General features: G+C 42.6%; 1 protein-coding gene across 2 annotated transcripts in view; it reads left to right on the top strand.

The window, feature by feature from the left end:
* GALNT17 (polypeptide N-acetylgalactosaminyltransferase 17) overlaps positions 1 to 14,795 on the top strand; it is a 581,607-nt gene extending 566,812 nt beyond the window's left edge. For both annotated transcript variants that reach the window (XM_075336335.1, XM_075336337.1), the window contains 2 exons: positions 8,137 to 8,304; positions 10,812 to 14,795. In XM_075336335.1, coding sequence (XP_075192450.1) covers positions 8,137 to 8,304; positions 10,812 to 10,940 — 297 coding nt within the window. In that variant the 3' untranslated portion in view covers positions 10,941 to 14,795. The remainder of the gene's footprint in view (positions 1 to 8,136; positions 8,305 to 10,811) is intronic.
* Positions 14,796 to 15,718: the final 923 nt, after the last annotated feature.

Below are 15,718 nucleotides of genomic sequence, written 5' to 3'. Positions count from 1 at the left end.
ACAATGTCACACAGTAGGGCTGGCACAGCCCAGCGTGCTGCCTCCTGCTCCTGCTGCAGCTAGTGTGCCTGGCATGCACACACTGCTGAAGAGTGCGGCGTGACTGCACATACAGCGGCCCACTACAGGCACCGGCCCACTACACCGTGCCCCTGCTTCTAGAGGGTGGGCAGCTGCCCCCCCGCCCTCGCTAGGTACGCCCATGTCCTTATTCACTATGTCACTTGCCTCATGTGCAGGGCATTGCAGAAGCTTAGGTATCTATAGTTACAACCCACTCATATGGTGACAGTTATTTACATTACATCATTTTTCCCGAAACTGCCCTGACTAAAATTACGAATGACTTACTTACTGCCAAAGCTAACAAGCTTATACTCCTACTTCTAGACCTCTAGACCTGTCCTCAGCCTTCGATACCATTGACCACTCCCTCCTATTACAGACCCTCTCTTCCCTTGGTGTCAGAGATCTTGCCCTCTCTTGGATCTCTTCATACCTTTCAAATCGCACTTTCAGTGTCTCCCACTCTCACACAACCTCTTCATCCCGCCAATCTCTGTTGGCATCCCTCAAGGCTCTGTCCTAGGACCCTTACTTTTTTCTATCTACACATTTGGCCTGGGACAACTCATAATGTCCCATGGCTTCCAATACCACTTATATGCCAACGACACCCAGATCTACCTCTCTGGCCCAGATGCCATATCTCTGCTGTCCAAAATCCCGAAATGTCTATTTGCTATATCCTCCTTCTTCTCCTCTCGCTTCCTAAAGCTCAATGTGGCCAAAACTGAACTAATCATCTTTCCTCCATCTCACCTACACTCTCCACCTGATCTTTCTATTACAATAAATAACACCATGCTCTCGCCAGTACCCAAAGCTCGCTGCTTCGGAGTTACCTTTGACTCTGCCTTATCCTTCATACCACACATCCAATCCCTCACCACCTCCTGCCGTCTTCAACTCAAAAATCTTTCCAGAATCCGCCCTTTCCTCAATTCGCAATCTACTAAAATGCTAGTGCATGCCCTCATAATCTCCCGCCTCGACTACTGTAACATCCTCCTCTGTGGCCTCCCTGCCAACACGCTCGCCCCTCTTCAGTCCATCCTTAACTCTGCTGCCTGACTGATCCACCTCTCTCCTCAATACCACCCCGGTTCTCCCCTCTGCATGTCCCTCCACTGGCTCCCAATCTTCCACCGTATCCAATTCAAACTACTAACTCTGACCTACAAAGCTGTGTATAATCTCTCTTCTCCGTAAATCTCCGAACTAATCTCCCACTACACTCCAACATGTCACCTCCGGTCCTCCCAAGATCTCCTTCTCTCCTCCTCTCTCATTCGTTCCTCATGCAATCGACTCCAAGATTTCTCCCGAGCATCCCCAATCTCCTGGAACTCGCTGCATCAACACGTCAGACTAACCCCTACCCTTGCAAACTTCAAACGGAACCTGAAAACCCACCTGTTCAGAAATGCCTACAATCTACATTGAACTTACTGCCGCCCGACCACCGTGCGGAGCTGCCGCCCGACCACCGCGCGGAGCTGCCGCCCGACCACCGTGTGGATCTGCTGCCCAATCTACACCCCACCTACTGTCTCCTCCCCATAATCCTATAGAATGTAAGCCCGCAAGGATAGGGCCCTCTTCCCTCTGTACTAGTCTGTCTACGGTAACTTGTAAATGTATTTTGTATGTAACCCCCTTCTCATGTACAGCATCATGGAATTAATGGTGCTCTATAAATAAAAAATAATAATAATAATAAATAATAATAATAAATTTAATTGCTCGTTGTGGTAAGCATGGGTACCTAAGCTTTAATGTCCCACACATGAGGTCACAGACATGGCTATATCAGGATAACTATACTACATTTTTAATTGGCGGTATTTGCTAATATTATTATTATTATTATTATTATTACACCTACTATATATTGGAATAGGATCTTGGAGATGGGAATACCCCTTTAACTCTGATCTTGTAAATAACGAAGATATAACAAAGACCCCTATCTGGGGTTCTATTCACATTTTATAAGATATTATGAAGAATATTTTTCACTACACTGTTAAGATGCCTTAAATTTTGAGTTAACGCTACAAACTAAAATTTGATATTATCTGAGTATCAGCACAGTCTAAGGCCCCCTTCACACGTCCGTGAAAAACACGCACGTGTGTTACGGGCCGTTTTTCGGGTCCGTGTCCCGTTTTTGTGTCCGTTTTTATGGTCCGTGTGGCACCTGTGTGAATTGCGTATGCTAGCCATGTTTGTGTGCAGAACGTCCGTGTGTGCGTGTGGAATAAACGTGTATGTGAACATGTAATGTCCGTGTGTAATGTCCGTGTGTGTGATGCACAATGTCGTTTATAAATGTCGGCTGACAGCAGACAGAGTTGCGCGATGAGAATGAACTCGGGTGAACTTCACCCGACTTCATCCTCATACCGCGGCTCTGTCTGTGTCGAGTACTGATTAGCGGTCACCTGTGAAGGATTCACCGGTGACCGCTAATCCCCCGATTGACTGAAGTGTCCCCCCCTCTCTCATACTCACCGATCCCCGATCACCAGCGCTGCACGGCATTCACACGGCTGCGGCGGCTTTTACTATTTTGAAAAAGCCGGCCGCCCATTAAACAATCTCGTATTCCCTGCTTTCCCCGCCCACCGGCGCCTATGATTGGTTACAGTGAGACACGCCCCCACGCTGAGTGACAGGTGTCACACTGCACCCAATCACAGCAGCCGGTGGGCGTGTCTATACTGTGCAGTAAAATAAATAAATAAATAATTAAAAAAAAACGGCGTGCGGTTCCCCCCAATTTAAAAGCCAGCCAGATAAAGCCATACGGCTGAAGGCTGGTATTCTCAGGATGGGGAGCTCCACGTTATGGGGAGCCCCCCACCCTAACAATATCAGTCAGCAGCCGCCCAGAATTGCCGCATACATTATATGCGACAGTTCTGGGGCTGTACCCGGCTCTTCCCGATTTGCCCTGGTGCCGTTGGCAAATCGGGGTAATAAGGAGTTATTGGCAGCCCATAGCTGCCAATAAGTCCTAGATTAATCATGTCAGGCGTCTATGAGACACCTTCCATGATTAATCTGTAAGTTACAGTAAAAAAAACACACACACCCGAAAAAATCCTTTATTTGAAATAAAAAACACACACAAATTCCCTCATTACCAATTTATTAACCCCGACAAACCCTCCATGTCCGGCGTACTCCACAGTCCTCCAGCGTCGCGTCCAGCTCTGCTGCATGGAGGTGACAGGAGCAGCAGAAGACACCGCCGCTCCGGTCACCTCCACACAGCAAATGAGGTGAGTAGCGCGATCAGCTGCTGTCAGTCAGGTAACTCGCGGCCACCGCTGGATCCAGCGGTGGCCGAGGGTAACCTCAGTGACAGCAGCTGATCGCGCTACTCATCTCATTTGCTGTGTGGAGGTGACCGGAGCGGCGGTGTCTTCTGCTGCTCCTGTCACCTCCATGCAGCAGAGCTGGACGCGACGCTGGAGGACTGTGGAGTACGCCGGACATGGAGGGTTTGTCGGGGTTAATAAATTGGTAATGAGGGAATTTGTGTGTGTTTTTTATTTCAAATAAAGGATTTTTTCGGGTGTGTGTGTTTTTTTTACTGTAACTTACAGATTAATCATGGAAGGTGTCTCATAGACGCCTGACATGATTAATCTAGGACTTATTGGCAGCTATGGGCTGCCAATAACTCCTTATTACCCCGATTTGCCAACGGCACCAGGGCAAATCGGGAAGAGCCGGGTACAGCCCCAGAACTGTCGCATATAATGTATGCGGCAATTCTGGGCGGCTGCTGACTGATATTGTTAGGGTGGGGGGCTCCCCATAACGTGGAGCTCCCCATCCTGAGAATACCAGCCTTCAGCCGTATGGCTTTATCTGGCTGGCTTTTAAATTGGGGGGAACCGCACGCCGTTTTTTTTTTAATTATTTATTTATTTATTTTACTGCACAGTATAGACACGCCCACCGGCTGCTGTGATTGGGTGCAGTGTGACACCTGTCACTCAGCGTGGGGGCGTGTCTCACTGTAACCAATCATAGGCGCCGGTGGGCGGGGAAAGCAGGGAATACGAGATTGTTTAATGGGCGGCCGGCTTTTTCAAAATAGTAAAAGCCGCCGCAGCAGTGTGAATGCCGTGCAGCGCTGCGCCGGAGATCGGGGAACGGTAAGTATGAGAGAGGGGGGGAAACTGACCGACAGACTGTGAGAGAGGGACAGACAGACAGAGAGACCGACAGAGAGACAGACTCAGGGAGATTGACCGACATACAGAGAAATAGAAAGAATAGCCGACATCACTAGAAATAAAAACACCAAACGGACACGGACTATAGGTATATGCATACGTGTTTACTAACGTGTGTGCACATACCCATAGACTTTCATTGTGTCCACGTGTGCGTGCTCCGTGCAGATAACGGACATGCATCCGTGCCAAACGCAAACACATACGGATCACGGACACGCACACACGGACATAATGAAATAACGGACGTGTGACCACAATCATAGATTAACATTGGTGCACGTTTGGCCGTGTCTCCGGTATATACGGAAACGGACCAAACACGCACGTGTATCACGGACGTGTGAAGGGGGCCTAAAGCTGATTCTAGAAAATTGGAAACAAATTGGGCAAACTTGCAATTCCAAGTAAAAATCTTATGGAAAACCAAAGAATTGAGCAAGAACATGTTTGTATAAGTGCAATATGTACAGTAGGTGTATATTCACACTGTGGCCATTAACAAACAGAGCCTAGGATAAAAACAAAATGAGCAAATACCCTGCAGTAAGTAAGTAAACTGTAGTAATATAATTAAATAACCTAAGATACTTAGTTGAATCTGTTTTGACAAAGAGAGGGTAAAAGCCATCTCACCTTGACTAGGTGTACCAAATCAGGATGGACCCTAAGGCTATGTGCGCACGATGCGTACAGTCACTGCAGAAATTTCTGCAGCGATCTGAAGAGCACATGTGCGCTTTAAATCGCTGCAGAAATGTCCGTAGTGAAAGCCGATTCCATGTGCTCTGCCTGCAGCTCCTCCCATAGACAGAGCAGGAGCTGCCGGCAAAGCGCAAGAAAGAAGTGACATGTCACTTCTTTTTACGCAGCGCTTTGGCGGTAGCCGAAGCGCTGCGCTCTTAAACGCCACACGCGCACGGCCCCTGCACAATCTCCATAGACTGTGCAGGGGACGCAGGACGCATGCAGTTACGCTGCGCTACAAAGCGCAGCGTAACTGCATGTATTTACGCAACGTGCGCACATAGCCTAACTCTTCTAATTGATCTTGCTTTATGTCAGCAGGCTTCAAAGTAGATAGGGCAGTGCAGGACCCAGGCCTGACTGTTTTCTACTTGTCCATAAAAAGCTATATAGACAAGATGCACATCACAAAAGAGGGCGCGATGCCCCTATATGTACATAAACTAAAAAACTAAAACAAAAATAGAGAAATGAGCCCAAGCAGATGTTGGTATTGATTATTGGTGCAATACACATTCACATTAACAAATATAACCTAGGATATAAACAAAATGAGCAAAATCCTTAAGTGTCAGCATAGTCTAAAGCTAATCAAACAAAATTAAAGATAAGTTGACCTAACTTGCAATTTCTGTGCAATTGCAACCAAAAATCTTATGTTTAAGATGATCTCATTCCAATGTCAGATATTGTAGAGAAAAAAGGACTTAGCATATTGGATTCCTATATGCCCAATTCCATGTTTCAATATTCCATTACCAAATGGATATGGCAGCTGCTTATTAGCCTATTGAAACAGACCCTTATATGTGGTCAAGAGAGCAACTTTACGGGGAATCAGGAGATACAAATATGTGGATGGTCAACTTTAAATAATCCTTTTACCTCATATTTCAACCAACTGGAAGCAGAAGTCTTAAGGGGGCTTTACACGCTACGACATCGCTAATGCGAACTCGTTGGGGTCACGGAATTGGTGACGCACATCCGGCCGCATTAGCGATGCCGTTACGTGTGACACCTATGAGCGATTTTGCATCGTCGCAAAAACTTGCAAAATCGCTCATCGGTGACATGGGGGTCCATTCTCAAAAATCGTTACTGCAGCAGTAACGAAGTTGTTCCTCATTCCTGCGGCAGCACACCTCGCTTCATGTGACACCGCAGGAACGAGGAACGTCTCCTTACCTGCCTCCCGGCCGCTATGCGGAAGGAAGGAGGTGGGCGGGATGTTAAGTCCCACTCATCTCCACCCCTCCGCTTCTATTGGGCGGCGGTTCAGTGACACAGCTGTGACGTCACTGTGACGCTGAACGAACCGCCCCCTTAGAAAGGAGGCAGTTCGCCGGTCACAGCAACGTCGCAGGGCAGGTAAGTAGTGTGACGGGTCTGGGCGATGTTGTGCGGCACGGGCAGCGATTTTCCCGTGTCGCACAACAGATGGGGCGGGTACCCACGCTAGCAATATCGGTACCGATATCGCAGCGTGTAAAGCGGCCTTTAGAGTGCGTGCCCATGATCAGTGTTTGCAACGTTTTGGACACTGCTTTGTACAGTATAAGCATAGTGGACAGGATTTCTAGAAATCCCATGCACATTGTTCTTGTTTACTCTGCTGCAAACACTGACCTGCTGTGCATCTTTCCAGACTGCAGCATGTCAATTAATTGCTTCAGAGTTGCTTGTGTCCTCCATTGGGAGAACACAAGCAAAAGACCGCAGCGCACTGAATCCTGATCGTGGGTACAAGCAGCTGCGGTCTCCTGCGATCTCCTGCAGAGGAGACTTGTGGACATTCAGGTCAGGACCCACTGCGTCCAGGACACAATGAATCCTGATCATTGGCACGTACCCTTAGAGTCACAGTGACATACATTGCAATAATGGCTTCAAATGAAATAATTCTACAACCATTGCTATTCTAGAAAAAAGGTGTAAAAATTTAATAGGTGTAAAAGGTGTAAACATTTACAGACATGTCATGCCTATGTAATCCTGTAAACCTCTTGTTATAGTCATGTTTTTGGCTCTGCTTGTTGAGTTAATTAACAGGTTACAGTCTATACCAGTTTTTAAGCATTATATGCAACTATAGAGAATAATCAAATCTTTAGCACAAGAGGGAGTATTTGTAACAACATTCGGCTGATATCATGTAACCCAATTGGTAGTCGCTCTCATAAGCACATATCCGCATGTAAACTGTATGGGGCCAAATGATAATAAAATGATTTAGTGACCGTTCATCTTTCTCATACAGTTGGCATGCCCTGTTATAAGGGACTTTTAAACAGATGGCAGTTAAATTATTATATCATTGATTTGCTCTCAATATATGAAAAAAAGCAAAATAACCTTTTCTTGCATTTTAAAGCTTACAGATAAAACTTATATCTTTAGTTAGTTGTTGCCACGTAATACAAATTAGTCTTCAGTAGGATTATGTACTATGCTACCTACATCTATTGTATTTCTGCAATAGTAATCAGTTCCAATTAGGCATAGTAGACCGCACAATATATTTAATGCACTGTGCAATGTATTAAAAATAAAAAAAATTTGATATTTAAAAAAAGTTACAATCAGCAATCTGGCTCACTTGAACATGCAAGGAGCAGTGAAATTATGTTTCGGATGTAGGCGTATATATTCAAGAATTTACGATTAGTAGAGGAGAGATACCTATCTTACTGGGGTGGTAAATTTGTTGATTGGCCAATACGGGGATTTGGAGTGAAGAAAAGGTAAGTGGCCACGTCTTACATGGACTGTAGATTAAAATACAACATTCATGAGTAGACACTTTGGCAACCCAGGTGAGTATACATAGGCCTACACCCAAGGTCACCGTTGGTCAATTACTTTTTCTGGTTTATAATGAAGTTTGAATAAATACATTTTTGTTTTGCTTAATAAAATCTAATTATTATATTAAAATTCTTGTAATTAAGTTTAAAAATGTATAAGGAAAAAAAAATAGTTGGCGGTGTCTTAAGATTTCGACTGTTTAGGGACCTCTACCTGGTTTAATCCAGCACTGATAATAATGCTAATTCTTAATATATGTTTGCAGCTTGGGAGATATACAAAAGAAGGCTACCTCCATCTAGGTACTCTAGGGAGCACAATCCTCTTACCCGATACCCGCTGCTTAGTGGATAACAAGAAAAGTAAATTTCCACAACTTATGGATTGTGATAAAGTAAAAAGCACACTTCATAAACGATGGAGTTTTATACAGGTAACTATAAGCTACTATTGGTTAATTAAGAGACATATTGGAACTTGCATTTAACATAAAACTATATTTTTAACAAACTTTCCATAAACCAATAATACATGTAATTTTAAGACATTTTCTAATGTACCTTATCATATAAATCAGATTCCTTCCCCACTTATCAGACACTTCTTTTTCACTCTCTGGCTCCAGAATCTGCCTTTTCTATGCAGAAAAGAGGGGAGGAGAAGCTCTGCCTTTATCTATTCTGTCCTCTCTTCTACAATAGAAACTTGTCAGTTTCAACTGCCATCACCTATCTTGGTAATATAAAAATTTGTATTCACTGAAAACAGATTTTACCCAGGAATTTGGAATTTTCAGAATAAAATGTAAATCTAGGAGGTGAAAGTAGCAAATTTGGTTAATAAGATATACTACAAAGTTCCTTATGTTTATGTGGGCTATTGATTCATACAATAAAAATTAAAATGAAGGTAAGCCTTTGAAAATTTGTCTCTGTGTGAAACTGGGCTTTAAAGCATTCCCATTTAGAAAGCCCAAGTTCACTTTAAGGCCTGCGCCACACATCCGTGCCTCCGGTACGTGTTTGTCATTTTTTACACGTCCCGGCGGCACCGAGACACTTTAACCAATGCTACCCTATTGTAGCAGGCACACACACGTAAAACCACACGGAACGTGTGTCCGTGTGCGTTTGTACGTGTGTGCGATTTTCAAAGCGCTGACATGTCAGTGATTTCTCCGGCAGCACGGGTGTCACACGGCCCGCACCCGTACCACACGGGTGTAGTGTGGATGCGATCCCGTGTGACACGCGCCGGAGAAAACACACATGTCAGTGAAAAAAAACCAAAACATTTACTCACCTTCTCCAGCCCTCCTGTCTCTGCCGCTGCTGCCTCTTGCTGCCGACCGCCGCTCATTAATCTCATAGAATATTCACTTCACTGCCTGGCAGCAGCAGCAGCGGGGAGACGGGAGGGCTGGAGACCGAGGATCAGCACCACGGACAGCAGCGCAGACATCAGGAAGGACCAGGTGAGTATAATAATTACTGATTCTACGTGTGCTATCGCGGATAGCACACGTAGAACACACGTGTCACGCACGTACCAGAGACACGTACTTACCTGCACGCAACACGCAGGGAAAATACGTGTCTCTCGGCACTTGCGTGAATTTCACGTGAGTGTGGCAGAGGCCTAAAAAAATTGTTTAAAAGAACTGAAGTCCTCAGTGGTTTATACCTTTTAATGGCTAACAGAAAAGATGGTAATAATTGCAAGCTTTCGAGACTACTCAGGTCTCTTCATCAGGCATGGTATAACACAAAATCTGAAGAGTCACATATTTATACACAACAGGACTTAAGCTGGTGTCACACACAGCGACAACGACGACGTCGCTGCTACGTCACCATTTTCTGTGACGTTGCAGCGACGTCCCGTCGCTGTCGCTGTGTGTGACATCCAGCAACGACCTGGCCCCTGCTGTGAGGTCTCCGGTCGTTGCTGAATGTCCAGCTTCATTTTTTGGTCGTCACTCTCCCGCTGTGACACACACATCGCTGTGTGTAACAGCGAGAGAGCGACGAAATGAAGCGAGCAGAGGGAGCAGGAGCCGGTGTCTGGCAGCTGCGGTAAGCTGTAAACATCGGGTAACCAAGGGAAGACCTTTCCCTGGTTACCCGATATTTACCTTCGTTACCAGCCTCCGCCCTTGCTGCCAGTGCCGGCTCCTGCTCTGTGCACATGTGGCTGCAGTACACATCAGGTAATTAACCCGATGTATACTGTAGCAAGGAGAGCAAGGAGCCAGCGCTAAGCAGTGCGCGCGGCTCCCTGCTCTCTGCACTGTGACATGTAGCTGCAGCACACATCGGGTTAATTAACCCGATGTGTACTGTACCTAGGAGAGCAAGGAGCCAGCGCTAAGCGCGGCTCCCTGCTCTCTGCACTGTGACATGTAGCTGCAGCACACATCGGGTTAATTAGCCCGATGTGTACTGTACCTAGGAGAGCAAGGAGCCAGCGCTAAGCGCGGCTCCCTGCTCTCTGCACATGTAGCACAGCGACGTTATGATCGCTGCTTCTGCTGTGTTTGACAGCTAAGCAGCGATCATAACAGCGACTTACAAGGTCGCTGTTACGTCACCGAAAATGGTGACGTAACAGCGACGTCGTTGTCGCTGTCGCTTAGTGTGAACCCAGCTTTAGAATAATGCAGTAAAAAAACAAACAAACAAACAAGTTATATGAAACAGAACTATCACTATGGCAGGGGGCAAACTGTTGTGGCCAAGTTCACTTTAAAAATACGACAGTCATAGCATCAAGAAAACGATACAACAGAAGGCATCTGTTTCTTTTCAAGATTTCTAACACGCCATTCATCTTGTAATCCATTGCAGACTGACATATAGACTGAGAAAAGGCTTTATCTTGTGTAATTGACTCATCAGATTAAAGTTCCTTTAACGTTTTTCTACCATTTGTTTCTTTCAGAATGGAGCAATAATGAATAAAGGTACAGGACGCTGTCTAGAAGTTGAAAACAGGGGCAATGCAGGAATTGATTTGATTCTTCGAAGCTGTACAGGACAAAGGTGGACTATTAAAAACTTCATCAAATAAAATAAATACAGAGTGATCTGTTGCCTGGAGATATTATAGACTTGATCTCTCTCTTGAAGAGATATCTCTACGGAATCAACTCTTGTAGTAATTCCATATCTACTGTGGAGCGGGTCTGAAGTTTCTTCTTTAGAATTTAATTTAACAGCAACCATTGAACTTATTTTTTGGGATTAAAATGATCCAGTACCAAAATTATCCATTTTGCATGCTTGATTGTTAGTTTAAAGCTCAAAGCTCTGTGACTTAACATTTATTAAATTCCCTGATTATATCTGCACAAAGAAAAATTATACAGAAGAAACAGATTGTCTTTTATGCATCATTCTTTAAGCTATACTTTTTTTGATCTTCTGAAAACTCAAGTCTTACCAATTGATGCCAAAACCTATGACTATGAAGCCACCTGTGGCTTTTGGGCTCCCTGCATGTGTATTCCCTGCTGTTTGCAAATCAAGATATCATTATGTACTAGTAGAAACAGGGAGGTAAAAGCATTACTAGAACTTGTTGCCAAAACTAGAACCTCATCTTTGGCAGTTACCAATATAATAAGAGCCATATTGCTTGTTTATTTAACCAAGACGATTTATGAAATTAGTACTAGTGAAATATGTTTCTCATATAAGTATCAGGAAAGGGAAAGAAACAAGCTTGTGGAGCTAGTATAGGGAATAATCATATGTTAGTATTAGGCCAAGTGAGCAGTGTGCTCACCTTTTTTAAAGGAGTTTTCTGAAATGTTAATACTGATGACTCTAGGTATTGTAAACTGGCCATAAAACTGCAACATCTCTCATTCAAATGGATAGGCAAAAGCTTACTGTAACATTGATGCCACTACACAATGTTTAAAACTGTTACTTATGATGCATCACTACCTCTTCAATTAGCTAATACGGGGTATGCTGGAAGTCAAATTCCCACCAATTGGATATTATTGACCATTCCGAAGCAACAGTCATCAATATCAAGGTCTCAAAAAACCCTGTGATGAAAGTAGAACACCCTTATGCTGCTGTTGAAATGGTTGGTATATATTGTACAGTAATGTAGGTCTTCATTCTAAGAAACCCTATTAATCTGATTTTTTTTAGTGGATCCCAGAAACAAATATATCAAGATGATAAGAGATCTGCATCATTACAAACATACCTTTTCTAAAGTTTAGTAACCATAAAGGCCATCATACACACTACAGTTTTAGTGGAATCAGTTTACCAGCTCCTAACTCTATCCTGACAGATAATTTTGGTGAAGAAAAGGACCAGTTTGAATTTAATCAGCCAATACTTTTGTTCTGCAGGAAAGTAGGCCAAATGAGTCTGGCAGCAGTTCACTCTTCTCGCCCCATAGAGAACACATGGTCAAGTGTTCATGCGTATGTGGGAATCAGGAGAGATAAATAACAGTTCGGCAACAGTTATCCAAGATATATGGGCATGTGAGATTTTAGTATGTTTCAAAACACATTTAAATTGGAGACCATTCTTTACCTTTATTACCCAATAGGTGCCCTTTCTCTTATTTATAGATGTCAATTTTAATGTCATTGATTAAAGTTTTCCTGTTAATATTACAAATTTTAAAAGGTTACTAATGACCTATACATTTTTTGAGACTTCTGTATTAATTAATACACCATTATCATTGTGACTTAACACATGTTGACAAAAATGGTGTATCTTAAAGGGAACCAGTTAGTAGGATCAACCCTCCTAAGATGTCTATGTGGGCATGTAGGTCATAGAGAGTTGAATAAAATGATACCTTGATATCTATGATCTGATGTCTTATTCCAGAGAAATCCACTTTTATCTTATATGCAAGTTTAAATTAAAGGGGGTGTTACCAGTGTGAGATGTATTGATTGACACTTTGCTCTTCTGCTGACACACAACAATGCAGTGAAATCAGAGGTAACGCAGTTCAGCAGAGGTAATCCTGTAATTAGGCACAGTTCACTTTTGTTGTACTAACATTTTCACTGCATGGGGTCCTCTCACACTGCTTCAGCCTCCATCTCACAGGCAGCAAGTGGGGGGAGGGGCAGCACAGCAGAGCATTGCAGATGTGTTTACAAACAGATAAGTTTCAGCTTTGCTGTATAGTAATAGTTATAATTAGGCACAGCTCTGCAGCAGAGCAGATCTGCTGTAAATGTTTGTAATTGGATAAAGGTCACTTCTTTTGTACTGTGCTAGCCCTGCTGTACTGCATTAGCTCTGCTGTACTGCGTTAGCTCTGCTGTACTGTGTTATCTCTGCTGTACTTCGTTAGCCCTGCTGTACTGCGTTAGCCCTGCTGTACTGCGTTAGATCTGCTGTACTGCGTTAGCCCTGCTGTACTGCGTTAGCCCTGCTGTACTGCGTTAGCCCTGCTGTACTGCGTTAGATCTGCTGTACTGCGTTAGACCTGCTGTACTGCGTTAGCCCTGCTGTACTGCGTTAGCCCTGCTGTACTGCGTTAGCTCTGCTGTACTGTGTTATCTCTGCTGTACTGCGTTAGCTCTGCTGTACTGTGTTAGCTCTGCTGTACTGTGTTACTTCTGATCTCACTACAGAGCTGTGTGTGGTTATAAGAGAAAAGTGTCAGTTCTTACATGTCTCACACTTGCAACTCCCCCTTTCATTTAAAATAAGCTCTGGAAGCAGACACACATATGGATCAGTGTCCGGCCCATAGCTCTAAAAGGCTTATTGGCATGTAAGAACAAATTGGATTTTCTCTAGAATTTGACACTGCATTGCATATACCAAGGTATAATTTCATTCACCTTTCGTGAACCTTCATGACTAAGGATTGATCATACTGACAGATTCCCCTTAAGTAATTAATGCAAGATTTACCTAAAATTATTAGTTAGATATACAAAGGTTTAGTTTATTGTATATAATTGAGAAGTGGCACCAAATTCTCAAAGTGAAAATACCAATTATTTTTGGTTTATGAATCTCATTTTAATAATTTAACAGTGTGCTTGTGGTCCGTGGTTACAAACTGACTGAAAAGCTACACAGAAGTTTGACAAATGTGTGTTTGACTTCACTATATCATCTTATTTTAGAGACAGGCATTACTTTTGGTTCTGCTATTCTCCCTTTTTTGAAAAACTGTATAATCTCAGTTTAGCAATACAGTGTAGCTAGAGATGAGCGGATTGATTAGCAGAGAATCAAGTATGAGTTGAATTTCCTGAAAAAATGCGTTTTCACCCGAATTTGGACACTGAGATTTTCCACACTGCTGAAGTATTACATAGTGGGTTAACGTTGTCTTGCACTGTGTCGTGAGCCTTCCTATAATGCCCTGCAGCTATGACATCTAGCGGATTATCATAACTTTGTTGGAAAAAATCCAAGAAAGCCTAAAATTAAAATATCCAATGATTGGTTCATCTCTAAATTATATCTAAGGTATCAAAAAAAATTGTGGCTTGATCTATAAATGTGGCTCAATATCGTAGTGATATAAAATAAAGCTATACTGTTATGCTATTCTATAAGATTTTACATTTTGAAGATGACGTCAGATTAATAAAAACAACAGAGCGGGTACACAAAGTAGTAAACCTAAAGTGGTGGGTTCATTGCAGTTACTGAGCATTTAGCATTATACTGTATGGATGCCATCGTTCACTGTTTAGAATTTGCCTCTAAACAATAAAAATTGAAAACTTGAGTTTCAAATTGTAAATGAACACGAATACAATATTCGGAGATCCGGTACTGTCTAATCTACAGATTTGCTAAGCATGTTTTTATTTGTTTTATAAACATGTCATGCGTAACTGTTTTGTTTTTAATGGAACTGGAATAAAAAAAACACAGCTCACAAATAAAGAAAACATGAAAAGACTTGCTCAGTATCTCAAGAATATGGTATATATATGTTGTGCATGAATCCAAGAAGATGAAATTACTGCTACTCTTGACTGCGATGTCAACCGATATTGTTTACATGACATCGGGGTTTAGTCTCATTCAAGTGACAGTATTTTTGTCAGTATTTTGCATCAGTATTTATAAGCCAAAAGCAGAAATTGAATCTACAAAGAGAAAGTATAATGTAATGATTCTCATCTCTTACATTTTTTAACAAAATACTGACCAGTATGACACCTAACATAGATGATAATGGAGAATGTAAGTTAATTAAAACATCCTTGTAGACTATAGTAAAGAAGAAACTACCAGCATCTCTGGTGCATTAAGAAAGAATAGATAAAAGGAAATACCAGCATCTCTAGTGTATTAAGTAAGAATAGGTGAAAGGTACTGTAATACAAGCATCTCTGGTGCATTAAGAAAGAATAGGTGAAAGGTAATACCATCATCTCTGGTGCATTAAGGAAAAATAGGTAAAAGGTAATACCAGCATCTCTGGTGCATTAAGAAAGAATAGATAAAAGGAAATACCAGCATCTCTGGTGCATTAAGAAACAATAGGTAAAAGGAAATACCATCATCTCTGGTGCATTAAGGAAAAATAGGTAAAAGGTAATACCAGCATCTCTGGTGCATTAAGAAAGAATAGATAAAAGGTAATACCAGCATCTCTGGTGCATTAAGAAAGAATAGGTAAAAGGTAATACCAGCATCTCTGGTACAGTAAGAAAGAATAGATAAAAGGCAATATCAGCATCTCTGGTGCATTAAGAAAGAATAGGTAAAAATTTAAAATGTTATTATCTATTAGAGAAACCCTGCATAATCTATTTAAAAATAAGAACCCTTTACCTGAACTTATAGATGCCCTATTCTGTGACCCAACCAACA

This window comes from Anomaloglossus baeobatrachus, chromosome 2 (genome assembly GCF_048569485.1).
Source record: "Anomaloglossus baeobatrachus isolate aAnoBae1 chromosome 2, aAnoBae1.hap1, whole genome shotgun sequence".
In the NCBI taxonomy this organism is placed as follows: Eukaryota; Metazoa; Chordata; class Amphibia; order Anura; family Aromobatidae; genus Anomaloglossus; species Anomaloglossus baeobatrachus.
This window is presented reverse-complemented; position numbering and strand designations above follow the sequence as displayed.